We start from the raw sequence: 26,414 nt of genomic DNA, 5'->3' as shown, positions 1-26,414 counted from the left end.
ATTATAGTGTATTATTAGTATAGTGTGCATTATTATATTTACAATATAAGAGGGTTGGAAATTGTACGGAATTGCATGTTGTTCGTTTTTATTTATTTCATTATTGTATATTATGATTTAATTATTATTCAATTCAACATGCTGAATTTAACTTTCTGGACATAGCCAGGACAAGGCCGGAATTTATTGTCCAGTGACAGAGACGATGACAAATGAGCAGTTGCTCAGAAAAATAAAGAAAATATAGATATGTTGCATATAGCGCTTGTATTCTTATAAAGTTACATGTATATTTTATATTTAAATATTTGATGTTTAAATAGTATTTTTCTCTTTTGTTTATAGTTTAATATATTACTATTTTATAATTTGTCACTTGTATTTATTATTAGGGTACATGTAATGTATTATTTGAATTGTATTTGCACATTATTCAGCTGCTGCTATACATACTGTATGTCTCTTTGCACTGTCTTTTGTCTTGCACTGTTTGCACCAAGTTGCACATGATGTACTTTATGAAGCTAGGACAGCTTACTTTCTGTCCTTAGCTCTGTGTTGTGTAATTATATGTTATGTTTATGTAGCACCAGTGTCCTGGAGAAACATGGTCTCATTTCACTGTGTACTGCATCAGCTAAATGTGGTCAAAAGGACAATAAAAGCTTCTTGACTTGACTTGAATGTATTCTTTGTTTTATCATTATTTATAAGTTTATTTAGGTGTGTGCTTCATATATATATATATATATATATATAGGTAGTTTTTGTTTATAGATTTAGTAAATAGTAAATTTAATTAGTAAGTAAATTTTATTTATATAGCACATTTAAACATAGCAAAGCTATGCAAAGTGCTTAACAATGTAAAAAGATTAATTAAAAGAAAGCAAGATTTCTATACTTTGTTAGCATTTTATAATAATTTATCACTTATGTACAGTGAGGGAAAAAAAATTATTTGATCCCCTACTGATTTTGTACGTTTGCCCACTGACAAAGAAATGATCAGTCTGTAATTTTAATGGTGGGTGTATTTGAACAGTGAGAGACAGAATAACAACAAAAAGATCCAGAAAAATGCATTTCAGAAAAGTTATACATTGATTTGCATTTTAATGAGTGAAATAAGTATTTGATCCCCTATCAATCAGAAAGATTTCTGGCTCCCAGGTGTCTTTTATACAGGTAACAAGCTGAGATTACAGTAGGAGCACTCTCTGGGAGTGCTCTTAATCTCAGCTCCTTAACTGTATGAAAGACACCTGTCCACAGAAGGAAGCAATCAATCAGATTCCAAACTCTCCATCATGGCCAAGACCAAAGAGCTGTCCATGGATGTCAGGGACAAGATTGTAGACCTACACAAGGCTGAAATGAGCTACAAGACCATCGCCAAGCAGCTTGGTGAGAAGGTGACAACAGTTGGTGCGATTATTCCCAAATGGAAGAAACACAAAAGTACTGTCAATCTTCCTTGGTCTGGGGCTCCATGCAAGATCTCACCTCATGGAGTTTCAATAATCAACGGCGAGGAATCAGCCCAGAATTACACTGGAGGATTTTGTCAATTATCTCAAGGCAGCTGGGACCATAGTCACCAAGAAAACAATTGGTAACATCCCAACAATTGGTAACAACTGGGTGAAAGTGTTGTGGTCAAATGAGACCAAAATCCAGCTCTTTGGCATCAACTCAACTTGCTGCCTATGACTCCAAGAAGACCATCCCCACCATCAAACATGGAGGTGGAAACATTATGCTTTGGGGGTGTTTTTCTGCTAAGGGGACAGGACAACAGCACCGCATCAAAGGGACGATGGACGGAGATATGTACTGTCAAATCTTGAGTGAGAACCTCCTTCCCTCAGCCAGGGCACTGAAAATGGGTCGTGGATGGATATTCCAGCCTGACAATGACCCAAAACACATGGCCAAGGCAACAAAGGTGTGGTTCAAAAAGAAGCACGTTAAGGTCCTGTAGTGGCCTAGCCAGTCTCCAATTTAGCCATGGGGTCACAGTCAAGTGACTTCTGTGCCAGTCCCAAGCCCAGATAAATAGAGAGGCTTGCGTCAGGAAGGGCATCTGGCCCTTCCTGATAAAACATTGTCAAATTTAACCATGTGAGTTGTCAGTACTTTAAATTTCATACCGGATCAGTCGAGGCCCAGGTTAACAACGACCGCCATTGGCGCCGTTGACCTACAGGGCGCTGCTGGAAATTGTGCTACTGTTGGTCAAAGAAGTAGAGGAGGGAGGAGAGTGCATAGACAGAGAGAGAAGAGGAAAGGTAAGAGGGTAGGACTGAGAATAGGAACTCTGAATGTTGGTACTATGACAGGGAAAGGTAGAGAGCTGGCTGATATGATGGAGAGACGGAAGGTGGATATACTGTGTGTACAGAAGACCAGGTGGAAGGGTAGCAAGGCTCATAGTAAGCTTATTTTCAGAAGAGGGAGGAGCATAGAGTGACTTACAAGAGTGGAGGTAGGAGCACACAGGTAGACTACATCCTATGTAGAAGAGGCAATCTGAAAGAGATTAGTGACTGTAAAGTGGTAGTGGGAGAGAGTGTACCCAGACAGCATAGGATGGTGGTGTGTAGGATGACTCTAATGATCTGTAAGCAGAAGTCAAAGATAGAGATGGAGAAAAAAAAACAAGTGGTGGAAGCTGAAAAAGGAGGAATGTTGTGAGGAATTTAGACAGAAGTTGAGGCAGGCTCTGGGTGGTCAGGTAGTGCTGCCAGATGACTGGGAAACTACAGCAGAAGTGATCAGGGAGGCAGGAAGAAAGGTGCTGGGTGTGTCATCTGGAAGGAGGAAAGAAGATAAGGAGACTTGGTGGTGGAATGAGGAAGTTCAGGATAGTATTCAGAGGAAGAGGTTAGCCAAGAAAAAGTTGGACATGGACAGGACTGAAAAGAATAGACAGGAATACAAGGAGTTACAGCAAAGAGTGAAGAGGGAGGTGTCTAAGGCCAAGCAGAAGGCATATGATGAGTTGTACACTAGGTTAGACACTAGAGAAGGAGAGAAGGACTTGTACAGGTTAGCTAGGCAGAGGGATCGAGATGGGAAGGATGTGCAGCAAGTTAGAGTTATTAAGGATAGAGATGGAAAGGTGCTCACAAGTGAGGAGAGTGTACAGAGGAGATGGAAGGAGTACTTTGAAGAGCTGATGAATGAGGAAAATGAGAGGGGAAAGAGTGGAAGGGGTGAACTCTGTGGAACAGGAAGTAGATAAGATTAGAAAGGATGAAATCAGGAAGGCTTTGAAGAGGATGAAAAGTGGAAAGGCAGTTGGTCCTGATGACATCCCGGTGGAGGTCTGGAAGTGTCTGGGAGAGGCGGCAGTGGAATTTTTAACTAGTCTGTTTAACAAGGTTTTAGAGAATGAGAAGATGAGAAGATGCCTGAGGAATGGAGAAGAAGTGTATTAGTGCCGATCTTTAAGAATAAGGATGATGTGCAGAGTTGCAGCAACTATAGGGGGATAAAGTTGATGAGCCATACAATGAAGCTATGGGAAAGAGTAGTGGAAGCTAGGTTAAGGAAGGTAGTGGAAAATTGTGAGCAGCAGTATGGCTTCATGCCCAGAAAGAGCACAACAGATGCAATTTTTGCCCTGAGAATGTTGATGGAGAAGTATAGGGATGGCCAGAGAGAGTTGCACTGTGTGTTTGTAGACTTGGAGAAAGCGTATGACAGGGTGCCAAGAGAAGAGCTGTGGTACTGTATGAGGAAGTCAGGAGTAGCAGAGAAGTATGTCAGAGTGGTGCAGGACATGTATGAGAGGAGCAGGACAGTGGTGAGGTGTGCTGTAGGGCAGACAGAGGAGTTCAGAGTGGAGGTGGGACTGCATCAGGGATCGGCTCTGAGCCCCTTCCTGTTTGCTATGGTGATGGACCAGTTGTCAGGGGAGGTCAGACAGGAGTCTCCTTGGACAATGATGTTTGCAGATGACATTGTTATCTGTAGTGAGAGCAGGGAGTAGGTGGAGGAAAACCTGGAGAGGTGGAGGTTTGCACTGGAGAGAAGAGGAATGAAAGTCAGTCGTAGTAAGACTGAGTACATGTGTGTGAATGACTGGGAGGGAAGTGGAACAGTAAGATTACAGGGTGAAGAGGTGAAGAAGGTACAGGAGTTTAAGTACTTGGGGTCACCAATACAGAGTAATGGAGATTGTGGGAAAGAGGTAAAGAAGTGAGTGCCGGCAGGATGGAATGGGTGGAGAAAGGTGTTGGGAGTTCTGTGTGATAGAAAAATTTCAGTAAGAATCAAGGGGAAGGTGTACAAGACAGTGGTGAGACCGGCCATGCTGTATGGTTTAGAGACAGTATCACTGAGACAGAGACAGGAGTCAGAGCCGGAGGTAGCAGAGCTGAAGATGTTGAGGTTCTCTTTGGGAGTGACACGGTTGGACAGGATTAGGAACGAGTACATCAAAGGGACAGCTCATGTTGGACGTTTGGGGGACAAAGTTAGAGAGGCCAGGTTAAGATGGTTTGGACATGTTCAGAGGAGGGAGAGTGAATATATTGGTAGGAGAATGTTGGACATGGAGCTGCCAGGCAGGAGGAAAAGAGGAAGGCCAAAGAGGAGGTATATGGATGTAATAAATGAGGATATGAAGCTAGTGGGTGTAAGTCTTGAGGATGCAGAAGATAGGGATAGGTGGAGAGAGATGATTCGCTGTGGCGACTAAAGGGAAAATCCGAAAGACGAAGAAGAAGAAGTGGCCTAGCCAGTCTCCAGACATTAATCCCATAGAAAATCTGTGGAGGGAGCTGAAGGGTCAGCCACAAAACCTTAATGACTTGGAGAGGATCTGCAAAGAGGAGTGGGCCAAATTCCTTGAGATGTGAGATGTGTGCAAACCTGGTGGCCAACTACAAGAAATGTCTGACGTCTGTGATTGCCAACAAGGGTTTGGCACCAAGTACTAAGTTATGTTTTGCAAAGGGGTCAAATACTTATTTCACTCAATAAAATGCAAATCAATGTATAACTTTTTTGAAATGTGTTTTTCTGGATTTTTTTGTTGTTATTCTGTCTCTCACTGTTCAGATAAACCTACCGTTAAAATTACAGACTGATCATTTCTTTGTCAGTGGGCAAATGTACAAAATCAGCAGGGGATCAAATAATTTTTGCCCTCACTGTAAATCCACATTACTGAAGATTCAAGTTTCAAAGATTCAAAGCATTTATTGTCATGTGCACAGTGAGGAAACTAGTTTCCCTGTACAATGAAATTCTTTCTTTGCTGTCCACAGTGAATGCCTGAAGAGTGCAAAAGACTATGTAAAAAGAGTTAAAATAAATACCAACACACAAATACAAACACCAACATAATTAAAGAAAAGGAAATAAAAATAAAAATAAACTATGCAGCAGAATTAGATATATGACTATGTATTTGCAAGTGTACAATAATTTACTTATGCGCAAAACAATATTACAGTAGTATGTGCAGAAATTAAATACAAGATGGTAAATGGTAATAGTAGCTGTAAATGGTAATAGCAGCAGCAGTAGCATTAACAATGAGCAAATTGAATGCAACTGTGGATATTAATAGAGGTAGTACTAACATTTACAATGTAGCATCTCCAGGTCGGCTCACTTGCTCATGGGGTCCATTGCATCCTTCTCAAAAACTCAATTAACCATTATGCAGCTCACAACTGACCTATTTCGCTTATAGTCATTTCATTTTGACTCAACCGACATGCTGTAACTCATGGGAGCCAGGTTCCGGGATGTCTGATGGCTCTGGATAACCAATGACCCCCCCAACGAGACTGGAGACAAAGGAGGAATCCTGCCTCCATGAATGTTGGAGTTCTGCAGACCATCAGTACTGATAGCCCAGCCTCACACCCCTGGAACTTCCCATCAACTTGTGACCTTAACATGCAAATCACCCTGCGGCTAGCAGTTTTACTGCCGTTAAAAGTCAACAAGAATTCCCTAATCTAAACCGAATCAATGCCTTGGGGATGACCAAAGTTCTGACTGAAGACACACACATACACACACACACACACCCACACACACACCCAAAGCGTCTGGAAATGTTCATCCTGACCCCCACACGCACACACATAAGGAGAGTTCCTTTATTCAACTTTCAATAAAACAATAGTAAAACCCTACCTGACCCATGCCTAACACACCTGTATATGTATTCCACTTTTGCCTTTATATTTTTATGGTTGTATTACTACTCATGACCTGTGTTCTGTGTTTTCATGAAACAGAACAATGTTTTATAATATAAGATTGTATGTTTAATTGCTTATACCCAGTTTTCCTTTCCTCTCATACTGTCTCTTTCGTGTCTACTATCAAAATGATCCGCTTTTACTTTTATAAGCAATATTGTATGCCATATCGTCATTCAGGTACATAATATGAGCCTACGTTACTTTAATTGAAACTTTATCCATTCCTGACTTCACCATAAAGTATGCAAATGAGTGACCGAGCGTAGACAAAGAAACTTTTCCCTCCAAAAGTTTGAGGTATTGGATTGGTCACTCTGAAAAACTGGGCGTGACCAAGGGATCAATAAAAACCCTAAGCACCAATCTATCGTGGCTTTTTGTCCAGCTTTAGTTTTTTTTCCAGCTTTGGCTTTTTATCCAGGTCAGCTCGGCTTGGCCCCACGGGGGCCAACCCCCTCTCCGCTCTGCGGTCGGGGGGGCCTCTGTGCGCCTATTCTTCCCGGCACGACCTTTTCTATCATCGCCCAACTCGACTCTGATCTTTCTTAGGGACAAGACTTTTACTTTCTTCTGAGACTTTGCCGGCAGCTTCAATTGAAGAACTTTTGTTTGCACCACCGAAACCTTTTTCGTTCCAGCAGAATCTCTTGCTTACTCCGAGGACTTCGAATCTCCGAACCTCCTTGAATCCACTACATCAGGACTCTTATCAACAAACCAATGCAAGTAAAAGTTACTAATTATTTTAGATCCGAAATTCTAAGCTGAAGCCCCTTTATTAAAGCGAATCCTAATTACCTTGATGATTCTCACACGGGTGTAACCAAAACTCGATCTGAAACTTGCCATACTTGATCTCTTCTCTGTTTCCTTATCTCCTTCACACACTCTCTCTCTCTCTCTCTCTCTCTCTCTTTCTCTCTCTCATTCTGATTTCCTCCATATTCCCTTTCTTATTCTCTATCTCTCTTTACCTCCTTATTCTATTTCTATAGGTCTTATTCTGTCTTTTATGTATGTGTGTCATAGTTAGTATGTGTTGTGTGTTTCTGTTTTATTAAATGCATTTATTCACGAGTGATTGTCTCTGTGCTTTGCTCACAATTTCGGGGTCCCTGAACATTGCTCTTGCTACGTGCTAAATTACAGTTAGTACTTTATAAGTAGTTATTCTTTCTTGGCCAGGAAGATAACTTTCCCTGGAATTAATACATAATTATACTGTCTATTCGCTGGACAAACAAATCAAATAATTGTGTTATTGATTCTCTGACAGTTAGTTCTAAACCCCCATTTGAATATTTATAATTAATTATAACCAGTTATAATTACACTTAAATATTTAAATTTTGAGCTAAATTCGCTACAACAATTTGCATTGAGATGCAGCAACTCGACATAATAACAGCAGTAATATTAACAAATGTGCAATATAAAGATGAGAAATTTAGTTCAGCTGATCTGTGAGATAGATGAAACTTAACAGATGTCCTCTGGCTACCTGTTTAAAAGTCTAATGGCTGAGGGAATGAAGGAGTCCTTTAATCTGGAGGTCCTGCATTTCATACTCCTGTACCCCTGTCCTGAGTGTGAACAGTCCATGTTGGGGATGGGTGGGGGCTTTAAGGATGGAGGCAGCTCTCCTGTGGACTCTGCGGTGATAAATGGTCTGCAGAGAGGGCAGTGGAGTCCTGATGATTTTCTCAGCAGTCTTCACCACTCTCTGCAGGTGTTTGTGGTCCCTTATAGTAGTGCTGCCATACCACATGGTGATGCAGGTGGCTAAGACACTCTCAATAACACAGCTGTAGAAGTTGTTGAGAATCTTAATAGATATGCCAAACTTCCTTAGCCTCCTCAGGAAGTACAGCCGCTGTTGTGCCTTCTTAACCAGCTGGGTGGTGTTGAGTGTCCAAATGAGGTCCTCACTGATGTGGACCCCCAAGTATTTAAAGCTGCTCACCCTCTCCAATTCAAGTTCTTGGATGAACAGTGGCTGATGAGTTCTCCTCTCCTTCCTCATGTCCACTATCATCTTCTTTGTCTTGTCGGTGTTAAGGATGAGGTTGTTGGCCTCACATCATGTCACAAGACTGGCCACCTCCCTCCTGTATGCCACTTCGTCCCCACCAGTGATCCGTCCTATCACTACAGTGTCATCAGCAAACTTCAGGATGATGTTGTCCTTGTGGGATGCGACGCAGTCATGTGTGAACAGTGTGTAGAGGATGGGACTAAGAACACAGCCCTGTGGGGTGTCAATGTTCGTTGGGATGGTGTCTGAGGTTCTGTTTCCAATCCTGACAGACTGCGGTGTGCCAATCAGGAAGTTCAGAAACCAGTTGCAGAGTGTGGGGTGTAGTCCTAGTGCAAACAGTTTGTGGGCAAGCTTATGGGGAATAACTGTGTCGAAGGCGGAGCTGTAGTCGATAAAGAGCATCCTAATCCTAGGTGTCCTTACCTGCCAGAAAGAGAAATATGGAGGGCAGCAGCAATAGCATCTGAGGTGGGCCTGTTGGGCCAGTATGCGTACTGCAGGGGGTCTAATGTGTCTGGTATGCTGCTCTGAATGTTGGCCAGCACCACTCTCTCAAAACACATCATGATGTTTGTCAGGGGGCTCTTCTTGGGAAGGGGGACGATGGTTGTGGTCTTGAAGCAGGTAGGTATGGTGCTGGTGACAGGGTTTGTTTTTTTGAGTCTTTGTCTGTAAGCCGGGTACAAGAACAAAGAGATGTGGTCTGATTGTCCAAAGTGGGGGCTGTATGCACCACATATGTTACTGTAAACATTGTCCAGAGTGTTATTATTGCTGGTGGGAATGTCCATATGTTGGTGATATTTGGGAAGTACAGTCCTTAAATTGCACTGATTAAAGTCACCAGTGGTGATAAAAACAGCATCAAGATGAACCATCTCTAATTTGCTGAAAACATTGTGGAGCTTGCCGAGCGCAGCTGTGGAGTTGGCTTGCGGCGGAATGTAAACAGTGGCCATGAACACAACAGTAAACTCCCTTGGTAGATAGTAGGGACGGCATTTCGCAATAAAAATTCCAAATCTTCCCGGATCGCCTAAATGAAATAAAAGCAGATACTCTGTACAAACAGCTCCATCACATTCTGACCTCATGGTTTAATGTGAAGTCAATAAATTTATGTGGTAAGTTAACAACTGCACCCACTTATGATGTCACTGGTGTCGATGACATCATCATCATAATACTCCGCCTTTTCTCCCATCCCAGACTTTACTGTAAAAAGAACAATTTATTTGTTTCAGGGTTTTTAAACATAATCACGTCTCAGAAAGGAGAAATTTAGTCATTACTGATTTCTAATTGTAATTCTAATATCTTTCAGTTAATGGAGTTAGACAAACTCACACTCTGGACATTTTTACCTGAGAGAAGCTCATCATCCACATCCTCATACCCAGAATGCAGTTCTTCAGAGAGGAGACTTGCTGTTAGCGGAGACAGTCAGGAGACGTGTTCAGAAAAGCAGATCAACACACACACACACACACACAAACACACACACACAGAGCCATGCTCCCATTCAGGAACCACACGGATTCAAGCGTTTATCGTGACACTCAGTAACCACCATGGTTTATGAGGACTAATTTTTCCTAACATCCATCCACTAAAATACGTATCACAAAACCACACATTCAGACACATACTTACAAGTCAGCCACCCCCCAACACACACACACACACCTAATACACCTAATTATTATTTTTAATTATTTGTCATAAATCTCTCTCACAAAAGCACACACGGAGAGAGGGGGGCACATCTGTACAAAAAAGTGTGTGTGCGCGCACACACACATACACACACACACACTAAATCAGAAGCTTTAATAGATGTTTATCAGCAGAATCCTGTCTCTACACCACATGTACTCTAACTGCACATTTCCTCTCACACACATTGAGATTATTATTATTTATTTATTTTAAAGAAATAAATCACACTGGATTTGGGGGAAAATATTGCTCTAATCACTGAGTTTACATTGAGGTGTGTATTCTGTATTGAGGGATTTGATCATTTCCATGCAGTGAATTTCAGCTAGAAGTTTAAATAGAATACAATAAGTGTGATGTAGAACAGTCCACATATCACTCACCTCGTGAAGCTCATGATTCTTCTAGCCATGTATCTGTGGTTGATCTCCTCATAGACTGCCTCAGGCTCAGTTTTATGCCTCGTCCTAGAGACAGCTGGGAGTGGACAATAATAATAATAAAGTCAAAAGTGAAATTTATTTTTAAAGCACATTTTACACAACTTAGTTGACCAAGGTGCTGTACAATTTTAAAATAGCTGCAGACATAGAAACAGACAATAAAAACAGACAATAATAATAAAATAATAAAAACAGGGAGAAGAATACCTCATCACTCAGTATTAAATGACAATGTGTATAAAAAGGTCTTAAGGTGAGATTTAAAAATAGGAAGAGTCAGGGCCTGCCTGATGTACAGGGGCAACTCATTCCAAAGTTTAGGGGCTGCCACTGAAAAGGTGCGATCACCCCGACTCTTCATCCTAGATTTTGGTACTGTAAAGTAAAAGCTGCTCACCAGACCTGAGAGACCGTGCTGGACTATATGGCTTTAAAAGGTCAGAAATGTATTGAGGTGCTAAATTATTCTGGGCTTTGTAGGCCATTAACAATACTTTAAATTTGACCCTGAACTGCACAGGGAGCCAGTGTAAGGACGCTAAGACAGGAGTTATGGGTTCCCGTTTACGTGTTCCCGTTAAAAACGTGCAGCAGCATTTTGGACCAGTTGCAACCTTGCAATCGAGGCCTGGCCAACACCAACATAGAGGGCATTACAATAATCAAGCCGGCTTGAAATAAAAGTGTGTATAACCATTTTTTGTTAAAAACAGCTTGACCTTGGACAAGAGCCTGAGCTGAAAAAAGCTAGCTTTGACAACAGAGTTAATTTGCTTATCCAGTTTGATCCACAGTATTAAATGATCCACATGATCCACAGTATTATCCACAGTATTATCCAATGATCCACAGTATTAAATGCAGCTGTGAGATCTAAAAGCAGAAGAATAGCAAAATTCCCTGAGTCAGTAGTTATCACAACACACACGGAGACAGAGAGCAGATCCAACACGGCTTTTAATAACCAAGGCAGGGGGAAAAAGGCAAAACGACGAATGGAAATATCCAAGTAGAAATACTAGAGCAGTAACTCGGTACTTTCATGTTAACAGTCTCAATACTAGCCGCTGTGCTCTGCAGATGAGGGCTTTAAGTAGGCACCGTGTGATTGGGTGGAGGTGGCGCGATTAAAAGTCCGGTGATTGGGAGCGCGGGGGTGCGGCTGAGGTATTTGTGCCTGTGACAGTACCCCCCCCTCCACGGGCGTCTCCAGACGTCCAAGCGCGACAACGGGGGCGGCCGCAGCCTCTGGGAGCGGGTCGGTCTGGGTGGTGCTGATGGAAGTCGGCAAGCAATGCCGGATCAAGGATGTCATCCTGGTCCACCCATGATCTTTCCTCGGGACCATACCCCTCCCAGTCAACCAGATATTGCAGACGGCTGCCGCGTCGTCTGGAGTTCATTATCTCTCGGACCTGGTAGACCGTGTTGTCTGTGTCGATCTGGGGCGGCGACGAGATCTCGGACTCTGTAGGAGGAGGGAGAACAAGGTTAGTGTATGGTTTCAGAAGAGACACATGGAAGGTGGGTGAGATACAGTAGTGCGCAGGTAGGATGAGTTCGTAAGACACATCATTTATGCGCCTACAGATGCTGAAGGGACCGATATAGCAGGGGCTGAGCTTTCTACAGGGCAGTTTGAGGCGGATGTCCCGGGTGGAAAGCCAAACTCGGTCACCTGGATGGTAGCACGGTGCTTCTTTGCATCGGCTTGGTGCTTCTGCCGGCGAATAGCGTCACGCAGGTGGACATGTGCCGATCCCCAAACCCTCTCACTCTCTCGGAACCAGTGATCAACCAAAGGTATCTCAGCAGGTTCACCCGACCACGGGAACAGAGGTGGCTGATAGCCGAGTATGCACTGAAAAGGGGTGAGTCGGGTGGTTTCTTGGCGGAGTGAGTTTTGTGCATACTCGGCCCAGGGCAGGTATTGGCTCCAATCATGCTGGCATTCATGGCAGTATGCTCGGAGGTAGCGCCCAATTTCCGGGATTTTCCGTTCCGTTTGGCCGTTAGATTGAGGGTGGTAACCGGAGGATAAGCTTACGGATGTACCCAGTTGTCCTAAGAAACCCCTCCATACCCTGGAGAGGAACTGGGGCCCTCTATCTGACACAATATCTTCGGGAATGCCGAAGTGTCTGAACACTTGGTGGAAGAGGGCTTTAGCTGTCTCCAGGGCAGTGGGTAGGCCCTTGAGGGGTATAAGTTTACAAGCTTTAGAAAATCGGTCTACCATGACGAGGATGGTGGTGAAGCCTTCCGACGCGGGCAGGTCGGTGATGAAGTCCACTCCCAGGTGGGACCATGGTCGGTGGGGAATAGGGAGTGGCATGAGTTTCCCTTCCGGTAAGCGGCGGGGTGTGGAAATCACGGCACAAACGGAACAACCTTTCACAAACTGGTTTACATCCTTACTCATATTTGGCGACCAATACCTGTTCTGGAGGAGTGAGAGGGTGCGTTGTCTGCCCGGATGGCCAGAGCCTAGAGACAAGTGTACAGAGTCCAGGAGGTTAAGACGGAGGGACGCTGGAACGTAGGTTTTGCCTACTGGGCTCCCCAGCGGAGCAGGTTCATTCGCGGAGGCAGCACGGATTTCCTCATCGACGCCCCAGAGGATGGGGCAGACGAACCGATCTGGAGGTAGTACCGGTTCACATGCATCGGATTGAGGGTCTGGTGAAAACAGTCTGGATAGGGCGTCGGCTTTTGTGTTCTTACAACCGGGATGATAGGAGACTGTGAATCGAAACCTCGTGAAGAACAGCGCCCAGCGCGCTTGTCGTGGGTTTAGGCGTTTGGCTTCTTTGAGGTATTGTAGATTTTTGTGATCAGTGATGACTTCAAAGGGATGGACAGCCCCCTCCAGCCAGTTCCTCCATTCCTCCTAAACACCTCCGTGTAATCCTGATACTCTCCTGCGAGGCCCACCTCACGGCCAGTAGGGGGACTCTCGATGTTCGTCGACCCCAGGAGAACAGATCTAAGTGGAGGGCGCGGGAGTGCGCGTAGGCAAGAGCTGAGGCAATGATCGCTCCACTGTTCAATGCACCCTGTGCTCCACCGAATCGTGGGTTGATGTTGCGCCAGCCATGGGCGTCCTAGAACCACGTCCACCCTGGCCTCCTCCAACACCAACAGCGAGAGCACTTCCTCATGCATACAGCCGATGCGCAGCGTCAATTCCGGTGTCCGCCACTGCACCAGTCCTCGACCCAGCGGTTTTCCTTGGATGGTTGTGATGCGATAGCGTGTTGGGTTCCTTTGTCGTGGGATATGGCAGGCAGAGAGGATGCGAGTGGAGATAAAGTTCCCGGACGCGCCCGAGTCAAAGAGCATGCTGACAGAATAGGAGTGAGAGTCAAACATTAATGTGGCATCATGATACCGAGGATTAGAGAGTACTGAGCTGAGGTGGATAGTACTCACCGCTGGGTGTACCGGACGGACGGGACAGGTAGGAATGGAATGACCAGATTCTCCACAGTAGAGGCAGAGCCCATGCTGAAGCCGGCGCTGCCGTTCGTCCGCGGATAGATGGTACACATCCATTTGCATAGGCTCTGGTGCGGAGAACTCCTCGCTGGGTGAAGCCTTGGAACGGTTGTTCCCTCCACCCGGAACCATGACGAGATGTTGGGCCACTGTCTGAGCCTTCAACAGGAAGGCCTCCAGGCTGCTGGAGTCTTCATATATGGCCATCTGCCGTCGGAGCTTGGGCTGTAACCCCCACCGGTACGCTGCGAGTAGCGCCGTCTCATTCCATCCGCTAGAAGCCGCCAGCGTGCGGAAGCTCAGCGTATACTCACGGACAGTGTTTCTACCTTGCCGCAGAGTGAACAGCTCGTCATGTGTCGAGAGGGTGGAAGCGCCCGCACCAAAAACCGCCTTGAAGTGGGCCAGAAAGTTTGTTAAGAACACGAACACTGGGCTCTCCGATGTCCACAATGCCTCTGCCCAGCGTCAGGCCTCACCGGACAACAGCGACAGGATAAAGGCTATTTTTGTGCGGTCATCAGGGAACAGCTGAGGGGCCACCTCAAAATAGAGCTGGCATTGCATAATGAAACCGGCACATTTGGCCGCGCCGCCCGAGAATAATGCTGGTTTGGCTACCGGACAGGTTGGTGGTGTCGCCACGGACAGTACTGCTTGCTGTAGTGAGGCCGCCAGCGCAGTGATAGGGTCCGGTGGGGAAGGAGGTTCGGCTGTCGGCTGTTGCGGAACCGGGGTGGCAGATGGGTCGGTTTGCGGCTGAGCTGCTGTAGGGGGTGTGCCGACGTGCTGACCTTCCATCTTCCTGGTAAGATCTCGTAGTTCGCTGTTTGTAGGGCTAGTATTCTATCACACCGTTAACAGTCTCAATACTAGCTGCTGTGCTTTGCAGGTGAGGGCTTTAAGTAGGCGCCGTGTGATTGGGTGCAGGTGGCGCGATTAAAAGTCCGGTGATTGGGAGTGTGGGGGTGCGGCTGAGGTGTTTGTGCCTGTGACATTATTAAGAGATCATTAAAAACTTTTAAGAGGGTGGATTCAGTGTTAGGGAGAGCTTTAAAACCAGACTGGAACACCTCAAGAATGCCATGTGCATCCAAGTAAGACTGGAGCTGTACAGAGAAAATTTTCTCCAGTACTTTTGAAAGAAATGGTAACTTAGATATTGGTCTGAAGTTAGACAGAATCGAGGGATCCAGGTTAGGTTTTTTAATTAATGGTTGCACCACAGCATGCAAGGGTCTCAGGCACAACACCACTGGTCAGACTGACATTTAAAATTTCCTGAACCACTGGTCCAATGGTATGAAAGATCTCTTTAAAAAATCGAGGAGGGATAACATCGGTAGGACAGGATGAACATTTCATATGGCCTATAATCTCTTCTAAAAAGGAAAGTGAGTCAGGCTCAAACTGGTTAAAAGCAGCAGAGCATGTAGTGCTAATGGATGGATCACAAAATGGAGGTGATATAAGTGCTCTAATATTTTTAATCCTATCCACAAAAAAATGTAAAAATAATTCACACCTTTCAGGGGACTCAACAGGACATGTATGCTGTGAGGGATTGAGAACAGCATTAATAGTGCTAAAAAGAACATGAGGTCTGGTACAGTTGTTTAAAATAATGGCTGAGAGATATTTTGTCTTCTCAGCTATTACAGTTCTCTGATAAACACTTAGGCTGTTGTTTGCAATTTCAAAAGATACATGTAACTTGTCTTTCTTCCACTTGCGCTCAGCTCTCCTACACTCACGCCTGGCAGCACGAGTGGTGTTATTTATCCAGGGTGCAGGTTTAGGTTTAGAGCGCAAGGTTCTGAAAGGTGCGACACTATCCAGGATATTACGGCAGGTTACATTAAATAAAGATGTTAACCCCTCAAAAAAAATTAAAACATTATCATTTAATTCATCATTTAATTATCATTTAATTATCATTTAAAATATCATTTAATTATCATTAAAACAATTAGAAGCATCTGAAAATAACTCAGGAGTATTATTAAAAGCAGCACAGAATTGTACAGCAGTAGAAGAATTAAAAGAACGACAGCACCGTGCAGGTACACACTGTTTAACAGTTTGACAGGGGAGTGGGATCTCAAAAACAACAGGCATATGATCAGAAAACAGTGTGTCACATATCTCCATATTAACAACTGGAAGCCCACAAAATAAAACAAGATCTAATGTGTATCCCTGCTCTTGTGTAGAACCTGACACAAACTGAACAAAGTTAAAAGAATCAATAAGATTTAAAAAGTCACTAACTAGAGGTTTGTTAGGACAACAGATGTGAATATTAAAATCTCCAACAATAAGAACCTTATCATATTTAGGCATAATCCCAGCCAAAAAATCTGAAAAATCACTGATAAAGTTCTTATTATATTTTGGTGGTCTGTATATCACGGCGCATAATACCGGAGAAGAGTGCTTCAGTTCGAACATGTTCAGTTCAAAACCAGAATAGAAATCCGCCGCTAGCTGCTTACAGTTAAAACTTGTCCTAAACACAGTCGCTACTCCTCCTCCACGTCCAGAAATTCTCGGCACATTAAAATACACACAACCCCGCGTACAACTTCAGTAATTGAACTCGACTCACCAACGCTCATTCAAGTCTCCGTTATACATAAAAAGTCCAATTCATGAGACGTGAAGAAGTCATTCAAAATGAAAGTCTTATTCAATTCAATTCAATTCAATTTATTTTGTATAGCGCCTTTTACAATGAACATTGTCTCAAAGCAGTTTTACAAAAGAAGAAAACAGAGAAAGGGGAGGGGAAAATGAAAAATAATAATAAAAAAATAAAAAATAACTAATTAACTAGAAATAAGAATAAATGATTAAATTCTATAATTAGTCTATTTTATCCTATTTTATCCCTAATGAGCAAGCCTGTGGCAACGGTGGCAAGGAAAAACTCCCTGGGATGGAAGGAAGAAACCTTGAGAGGAACCAGGCTCAGAAGGGAACCCATCCTCATTTGGGTGACACTAAACAGAAAATAATGTAACTGTAGCTGATTAATGTCCTTTCTACAACAGCAATGAATGACCAATGAGGAACTATTAGGTCAGTGTAGTTTCTAAGGTCATTATAAACACTAGTTCTTTGCTGTCACGGGCAGACAGATGAAATGGCAGATCTGTGATGGTGTGAAAGTCCCCAAGTGGCTAGGTATTCGCTATTGACCTGGCGTTTACCAGGGCAATTTTGGCCAGATCCCGTCCATCAGCTTCTCAGGGTGCTCGACCCAGAGGCTGAAGGTTGCGGTGATTCACCCTGCCTCACCTAAGACAAGGTGAGCAAAAGCGCGATATCCAGGTGTCCTCATCCACACCGACAACAGGTACCAACCAGGTGTAAACAGGCTCCAAGGAACAACCGGAGACAAAATGGTCATCTAGTCCACTTTCAGCCAAAGTCCTTTCAGCCATAATGCCAGACAGGTTTTTACTCTCACCTGCACACCCCCATGTGTACCCTGGCGTCGGCGACGCCTCCTCTGAGGCAGTGGAACCAGAGCAAGTCGGAGGTGAGCAGGTATTCCCAATAGCAATGGGGAGAAAAAAGGACTCCGTTGATCCAGGTTGTGATTTACAAACGTCTCAGTGGTAACACGAATATGAAAAAGCATTTGATGATCATAAACCAGCAGTGAGACTCCTTAATAATACAAACCAGAAAAAACACAAACAGAGCAAATAGCGACAGACAGCAGGCCACACACACTGGCGCCATCTTGAATTGTCCAACCAAGTTCCCTGTCAGACCACCAGAGGGGGAGAATAATAATAATAATAATAATTAATAAATTAATAAATTAATAAATAAATAAATAAATAAATAAATAAATAAATAAATAATATTAATAATAATAATAACATTAGTAAGTAGCAGTGGACATGGTGGATATGTCAGACAAAGAAAAACACTTTCTATCACACAATAAAAATAAAGTGTCCCTGAATAAGGTTTATGACATGCTGATCAGTGTTTTACAGTTTAGGGTCTGAGCTTTCAATCAAACATCTAAGATTCTAAATAAAAGTTATCAAGTCTTATCACTGAGACAGAAAGCTGAAAAGTTAGCACACCCCTCTGACCTGCACAGGTGACTCCAGCATGAGAGCAGTCAGTGTGGTTCTTCAGGGAATGATGACAGTCCCACAGGTGAATCTCATCCCCTCGACACTTCACTCTGTCCATCCAGATAGTCCCTTCACCAGAACCCAACCAAACATTCCTATCAGCACTCAGCGCCGACCCACAGCCCAGCTGTCTGCACACCACCTGAGCGTTCCTGATGTTCCACCGTTCATCACAAACGGAGCCCCACGTAGAGTTATGATACACCTCCAACCTCCCAGAGCAGCTTCCCTTTCCTCCACTCAGCCTGAGAGACCAGTGCTCTACATCACACACATCACACAAGAGGAAACACACCAACACTGAATAACAGCTCCAGTCACACAGCTCACTACAACACCATGACACATCAACAAGAACTGACCATCATCTGTTAAAACTGGACTGTGATTGGTCAGAAGGTGTTGATTCATTTTCTACAACAGCAGCTCTGACAGTAGTGCAGCTACAAATAAACAAAGGCTTTAACATTGTGTTGTTACTTAAAGTAAAGATAAATGTGTGTAATCATATGGTGATGTTTTCTGTAAGGAGATGTTAATTTAATATTTATGGAAGGAGTCTCCAGTGTCAGAGCTTTGTGACAGTCAAAATAGAGAAAAGAACCTGGAGAAGGAACAACTGTTTATAATTGTTTATAGCTGCTATAACATAAGTGAGAACAGGAACTAAATGTTTTATTCAACATCATTAAATGAAACTGGAAATGGATAAAATGCATGGCATATCATCCTTTAAATAAAAAATACAACTGTTAGTTTATTGCTGTGTTCTGAGAGAAATAACACCCTTCAGGACACGCTGTTATAGGAAAATGATCAATTTCTGGGAGGAAACAGTAACTCTTTCCTCAACACATGACAGATTTAAGTGTCCTTACTTGAGCAGTATTTCTGAAGAGGAAATGATGAACATGTCCCATGAGTACGTAGAGACGTTCCATCTTCTGCAGTAATAAAACACATGAAACAGACTTTTCTCTCATTCTTATTTTATAGCTGAAATATTTACACAAATTCTACAGTAATATATAAACTAGTAGAGAGAGAATCCTCTTACCTGTGCAGGTAATACGAGCAGCCTCTTCACGATTATCACATCTGTTCTGTCCCCAGGGTGAAGATGGACACTGCCACAGATTAGAGTCGTGTTTCCTACATTTCAGTTCATCCAACCAATTAGGAGCAGATTCGACTCTCGCTATGGCTGAGTCCAAAAGCTTTAGTCTTCCACAGTTCAGCTCTCGACACACCATATCTGCTGTTTCTAGCTACATCTCATTGTAACACACATTACCCCAGGTTCCATTGTAGAACACTTCCAGATTCCCCTCACAGCCCTCTGAGAGTCGGATCTCTTTAAACTCTGGAGAGAGAAGGACGACTTACACTTCATCTGAAAACGTCCTGTTTTATCGACACAGTTAAATATGTGTAATATTATCTTTATGGAAAAATATATTCTAGATGGATTACATTCATAAACAAGTCCTTACTATCATGTTGAATTTCAGGAACATTATGAAATAAAACATATACATATCTAACAGGTTTATTGTCAGTCATCACACTGTACCTGAGCAGACGACTCCTACGTCCTCATGGTGTCCACATTCACCCTCTTCACACAGCTGAAATCTGCAGTTCCACAGGGACGTCTCGTTCCCCTCACACTCCACCTCATTCAGCCATATGGACCCAGTTCCAGGACCAAACCAGGCTGGTATGTGGGTACTGAGGGCCACTCCACACTGCAGCTGTCTGCACACCACCTGGGCATCCTCAATATCCCACGAGTCATCACACACTGTCCCCCACGAGCCGCTGTGGAAAACCTCCAGCCTTCCTGCACAGTCTCCCCCAGAACCAACCAACCTGATGGAGCGGGGACCTTTATTACACACACACACACACACACACACACACACAAACACACACGCACATACACACACACACACACACACAGAGACACACACACACACACACACACACACACACACAAACACACAGACACACGCGCACACACACACACACACAGACACACGCGCACGCACACAAACACACACACACACACACACACAAGCACACACACACACACACAAACACACGCTCACACACACACACAGACACACACACACACGCACACACACACAAACGCACACGCACACATACGCACACACACCCACACACACAAACGCACACACACACACACACACAAACGCACACACACACACACACACACACAGACACACGCGCACGCACACAAACACACACACACACAAGCACACACACACAGACACACACACACAGACACACACACACAGACACACACACAGACACACACACACACACACAAACACACACACACACGCACACACAGACACGCACACAAACACACGCACACACGCACACACACACGCACACACACACACGCACACACACGCACACACACACGTGCACATACACACACACGCACACATGCACACACACCCACACACACACGCACACACATGTGCACACACACACACACACACGCGCGCACACACACGTGCACACACACACACACAAACACATACAGACACACTTTAATCAGATATGGAAATCTCTTTAAAACAACACAATCAATGTTAATATGAGTTAAAAATGATTAATAACAATTTAAATAATAATGCAGCTCACAGACTGTTTATTGACAGTTTATTAATATTTCATTAACATTTGATTATTATATACAGTCCTGCCCCCCTCCCAGGACTCACAGGTAAATCAGAGAGAGTAAATATGAACATTTATAGTTCAGACAAATTGTTTGTTCTGTCGTTATGAACTGTTAAATAATTGCTTTTTTAATTAAAATGATGAATAATTACTTTCCTCCTGATCGAGTTCTGTTTCTTAAACTACATTTTAAAGCTCTGGTTTTGTACATGTCTGCTCATCTGTAGGTGTTTACCTGAGCAGGTGATGTAGAGCTGTTCCCCAGAGCTGCAGTTGACAGGTTCAGCTTGTGGCCTGCTGCAGTTCCCCAGATGAGCTTCACTCCCAGAGCAGCTGAAACCCGTTACACACATGTGTTTGTGTTCAGTGGTGGATGGAGAGGAGCGGTAGTTCAGCACAGAGCCACAGCCCAGCTGTCTGCAGAGCACAGACGCCTCAGACAGACTCCACGAGTCCAGGAGAACTCTCCTCCAGTCCTGCCTGAAATAAATCTCCACCTCCCCCTGACACTCTCTCCCTCCAGACAACCGCACTCGCCCCTCATGAAACACCATGGATGATCCTGAAGCAGAAGAACATCATTTAAATATTCTAATGAACTCTGACTTTATTCAGTAACGTGGTGTACGTGATGTTAATATCTCACCATTACAGATGACTCCAGCGTCGTGTTTATGAGAGCATGCAGCTCGACTCCATGATGAGACGCCACATCGTGATAGGTGTGTCTCCTTCCCCTGACAATCAAACACATCAGCCCAGATGTGGCCACTCCCCTCCCCAAACCAGTCCACCTCCACTACAGCCACAGCACTCCCACAATCCAGCTGTGCACACAGAACATCTGCAGCTCTCATATCCCAGCCTACAGCACAAACTGTGCCCCACTCACCGAGGTACTGGAGCTCCACTCGACCAGAACAGGAGTCCGGTCCGTTCACCAGCCGCGCCTCTGTGTGACCTGAACAAACAGCCGAGAGCTCAGTGAAAGAGGAACATTAACACAGGCACCTTAAAGTTTGATGGACAGCTATGTGGTCTCTATTTAAACAGAAGTTACATCATGATACTTAACCAGAACATATTAATCCCACATCGTTGTCATGGGAACAGTGTGAGTGTTTGAGTGAAGATGATGTTGGACAGAAGGTAATCTCAGATTCAGTTCCTCTACACTGAAGCTCCTCTGTCCACACCTGACCCTCCCCTCGTCCAAAAGCAGCTGATCCCAGAACCTCCACAGGAATCCCACAGTCCAGCTCTCGACACACAACCTCTGCATCCTGCTGGTCAAAGTCAGCATCACACACTGTGGACCAGGAACCTCCATGAAGCACCTCCACTCTCCCAGAGCACTGGTGAGGACCAGCAGTGAGTCTCGACATTCTGTGACCTGTGTTTTATTTAATTGTGTAAATATTGTGTAAATTTTCAACAAGACAGAATATCAAGAAATCTTTTAAATGTTATAAAATATTGTTTAAAAATGTTTAAATTAAATCATAATTTTAATAACATTTATTTCATGGTATAATTCAAATCCATCAATTTAATCATAATAATAACATAACTAATTCCAGTGTTTGTTCTAAATACAGAAGTTTACCTGAGCAGGTGACTCCAGCATCATGACCATGATTACAGTAACTCTCCCCTCTCCCCCTTGACCCACAGTCCTTCAGTGTCGACTCTGATCCTCTACAGTTTACACCAAACATCCAGATTGGTCCTGATCCTGGTCCAAAGTGACCATATTTTGGTGCGTTTACAGCCTCCCCACAGCGCAGCTCTCTACACACCACTGCAGCTTCTCTCATATCCCAGTCATGACCACACACTGTTCCCCACTGACCATCCTGAAGAACCTCCACTCTCCCAGCACAGCGACTTCCACCATTCACCAACCTCACACTGTCTGAGAGAGAGAGAGAGAGAGAGAGAGAGAGAGAGAGAGATTTTATTTCAACTCTCTCTCTCTCTCTCTCTCTCACACACACACACACACACACACAGAGTCTTATGTTAGTTAAGTTATTTTTTCCTCACAATAAATCATGTCTAAACTCTAAACATTAATCTGGAGCTGATTGTATAAGTGACGCCTCAGAACAAACCCTGAGGATGATGTGTGTACGCTCATGTACAGCTTTTTAAATTCTATAACAATCAAACACTTTCACTGTTTATAAAGTTACAATCAGTCCAGGAAAATTTCTGACATTTCCTGATTAAAACTCGTCCCTACTGTTAAAGTGAGAAGTGTGTGATGTTTTGGTGTGAATAATCAGTGTGAACTTACCAGCTGCTGTGAGTGTGAGTGTGGATGAGAGAAGAATAAAAGTCAGACAGATTTCCATCTCCCTCCTCACTGTACACGATGTGTTCACCTCCACTCACCCAGAGAGACTGAGAGAAGTGTATCTCCTCACTCAGCCCCCTACAGAGAGACAGACAGAGAGAGAGAGAGACAGCCAATCACACTCACTGTTACCTTATTAGAAAGATGAGAGGAAATCATCACACAGCCTCAATAACAAATCAGACGAGGCATCTTTCACTTTCTCCATATATATCAAAATAACGTCAGTGCTGATGAACAGAGCTCCGCCTCCTGTCTCTGAGGTGTGTGACTGATGAACAGAGCTCCGCCTCCTGTCTCTGAGGTGTGTGACTGATGAACAGAGCTCCGCCTCCTGTCTCTGAGGTTTGTGACTGATGAACAGAGCTCCGCCTCCTGTCTCTGAGGTGTGTGAGTGATGAGAGTCGATCACATCACACACTGATTTCAGAGAGAGGAAACACTCGGCTGTCGTACAGCATTAATGCCTGACAGCTGCACAGAGCAGATACACACACTGATAAACCACACTGTAACTACATCAGCTAAACATCCCTTCTACACACACACACACACACACACACACACACACACACGTACCATATATTAATCAATACAACATTATAACATGATTTAATCCATTGTTAGACTTAAACTGATGTTTATAAATGTTTTCACTAATAATTTTAATTTTTTGACATTTTACAAATTCTGACTATATTCAAGAATTTTTACCATTTCACTTGTAATTAGATATTTATTATTAAATACACACATTTACTCTGGTTTTCAGGATTATAAACAATAATAATTGTAAAAATTGATTATTATTGTTGATTAAGAACATTAAAACTTTCCATCCACTAGATGGCAGTAAAGCATTTCCAAAGTGAGATTTCTGTTTCATGAAATGTGTTTATTCTCTTAACTGACCTGCTGAGGGCGCTGTTAGGATGCTGCTGGATTATTATTATTATTATTATTATTATTATTATTATTATTATTACTGATAAACTGCTAAATATAACAATTATGAGAAATTATAGAAGTGATAAAATACACAAACAAGAAATCCACAAGAAAAAGCCCATAAAATATAAAGCCATAAATAAAAACACAAACACACTGTGGCATTAGTGCACCAGTCATTGTGAATGTAAACACAGAGAGCGCCCCCTATCTTCTTCCAGGAGTCCCTTGTTCGGTCGTCATGGTGATCTGAGTGACTGATAACTCAATATCCGTGTCGGGGATCATAATAAAAATAAGCTCAATAAAATATCCTCCATTTTGTGTGCAGGTGACCGTACATTATCAGGAAGATGCAGACAGAGAGGGTTTGTTCAGGTTGCTCCTTATCCTGGTCTGTATCCTAGAACATCAGCCTCTCTCTTGTTTCCTCTCCCTACACCGCCTTCTCCGCCTCCCTGCCGGCGTGGTGATCCACGGAGCTGTCGGTGCTCTGATTAACTCAGCAGGAATGATATCAGAGTCTTGGGAAGTGACTTTCTCACAGTTTGTTCCCATTTTTATAAGTTCCTGACCGCTGATATGGTCACATAAACTTTACAGCTGTTCTTCTTCTTCTGGTTTCATGGAGGGTTTCGAACCAACTTCATAGCTTCATACCGCCACCTACTGTGATGGAGAGTTCTGTTCTGTTGTTTAAATGGCGGTTGGTAAGCCAGCTTTAAGGTGTAAATTCCGCCACCTACTGGATTGGAGTATGGAGCACAACTTCTGTGATGGAGTGTGAAGAGAATGAATTCTATATTTCTCACCTAATCCCTTTATCCTATATTTTAATCCACTGATCCTAATAAATATCATGATTGCATTCATTTGTTTTCAGCTTCTCTCTCTGTAAACACCTTAAGGTTTCTAATTTAACCTCATCACCTCAGTGTTTTTCTTTCAGGAAGAACTCCAAATAGACCTGCTTAAGGAACCGTAACGATCCAAAACCATTGGGGAACTTGGTGAAAAACTCATTTCAAACGTGACAGGAAGTATGGAACGGAATTTCTGCAAAGAATTTTTGGAATATGACAGCAGGCCTGAATAAACCATTACACAAATTCAAGATTCAAGATTGAAGAAGCTTTATTGTCATTTCAGCCACATATATCTGACGCAGTACATAGTGAAATGAAACATTTCTCCAGGACCTGGTGCTACAGAAACATACAACATAAAGATCAAATAGGAAAAAACAACACAGAGCGAGGACAGAAGTTTTGTCCTAGACACATAAAGTGCAGTGTGCAACTAGGTGCAAACAGAACAAAGACAAGACAGTGCAGAAACAGTAGGTACAAAAAGACAACACAAAAACACAGGACACAGCACCGAAAGATAAAGAACATGTGTAGTGAAATGTAAAAAATTAAATAGAATAAAAATGAAATGATGTACAGAGTAGCAGCGGTTGAGGAAGTGCAAATAGAAATAGGCATAAACATAAATATAGCAGAGTAATGAAATAATAACAGGGTTTGAGGTAGTGCAATAAGTACTCAACAATATAAGCTATATAAGTGTGTGTGTGTCCACACAGGTGAAAGAGAGTGTGTGTGTGTGTGTGTGTGTGTGAGAGAGAGAGAGAGAGAGAGAGGGTTTTGTACAGTTCAGTCCTGGGTGTTGAGGAGCCTGATGGCTTGAGGAAAGAAACTGTTACACACTGTGGTTGTGAGGCCCGAATGCTCCAGTACCTCTTTCCAGATGGCAGGAGGGTGAAGAGTGTGTGTGAGGGGTGTATGTGGTGTGTAAGAGTGTGTGTGAGGGGTGTGTAAGAGTGTGTGTGAGGGGTGTGTGTGGTGTGTAAGAGTGTGTGTGAGGGGTGTGTAAGAGTGTGTGTGAGGGGTGTGGGGGGTGTGTAAGAGTGTGTGTGAGGGGTGTGTAGGGTGTGTAAGAGTGTGTGTGAGGGGTGTGTAGGGTGTGTAAGAGTGTGTGTGAGGGGTGTATGGGGTGTGTAAGAGTGTGTGTGTGGGGTGTGTAGGGTGTGTAAGAGTGTGTGTGAGGGGTGTGTAGGGTGTGTAAGAGTGTGTGTGAGGGGTGTGTGGGGTGTGTAAGAGTGTGTGTGAGGGGTGTGTGGGGTGTGTAAGAGTGTGTGTGAGGGGTGTGTAGGGTGTGTAAGAGTGTGTGTGAGGGGTGTGTAAGAGTGTGTGTGAGGGGTGTGTGGGGTGTGTAAGAGTGTGTGTGAGGGGTGTGGGGTGTGTGTAAGAGTGTGTGTGAGGGGTGTGTGGGGTGTGTAAGAGTGTGTGTGAGGGG

General features: G+C 43.6%; 2 protein-coding genes across 2 annotated transcripts in view; one reads left to right on the top strand and one right to left on the bottom strand.

Annotated features, from left to right (window-relative positions):
* LOC131370091 (antigen WC1.1-like) overlaps positions 1–26,414 on the top strand; it is a 251,918-nt gene that overhangs the window by 95,382 nt on the left and 130,122 nt on the right. The gene's annotated exons all lie outside the window — the stretch shown is intronic.
* LOC131370097 (deleted in malignant brain tumors 1 protein-like) lies at positions 17,910–23,163 on the bottom strand. The gene is given in 9 exon segments (XM_058417184.1): positions 17,910–18,352; positions 18,970–19,035; positions 19,149–19,454; positions 19,665–19,994; positions 21,042–21,368; positions 21,453–21,767; positions 21,882–22,199; positions 22,413–22,721; positions 23,106–23,163. Coding segments are annotated over 9 exon segments (2,409 nt in total). The 3' UTR covers positions 17,910–17,972.

The sequence above is a fragment of the Hemibagrus wyckioides genome, linkage group LG19 (genome assembly GCF_019097595.1).
Source record: "Hemibagrus wyckioides isolate EC202008001 linkage group LG19, SWU_Hwy_1.0, whole genome shotgun sequence".
Lineage (NCBI taxonomy): Eukaryota > Metazoa > Chordata > Actinopteri > Siluriformes > Bagridae > Hemibagrus > Hemibagrus wyckioides.
Note: the sequence above shows the minus strand (reverse complement) of the source record. Positions and strands in the feature narration are given on the sequence as shown.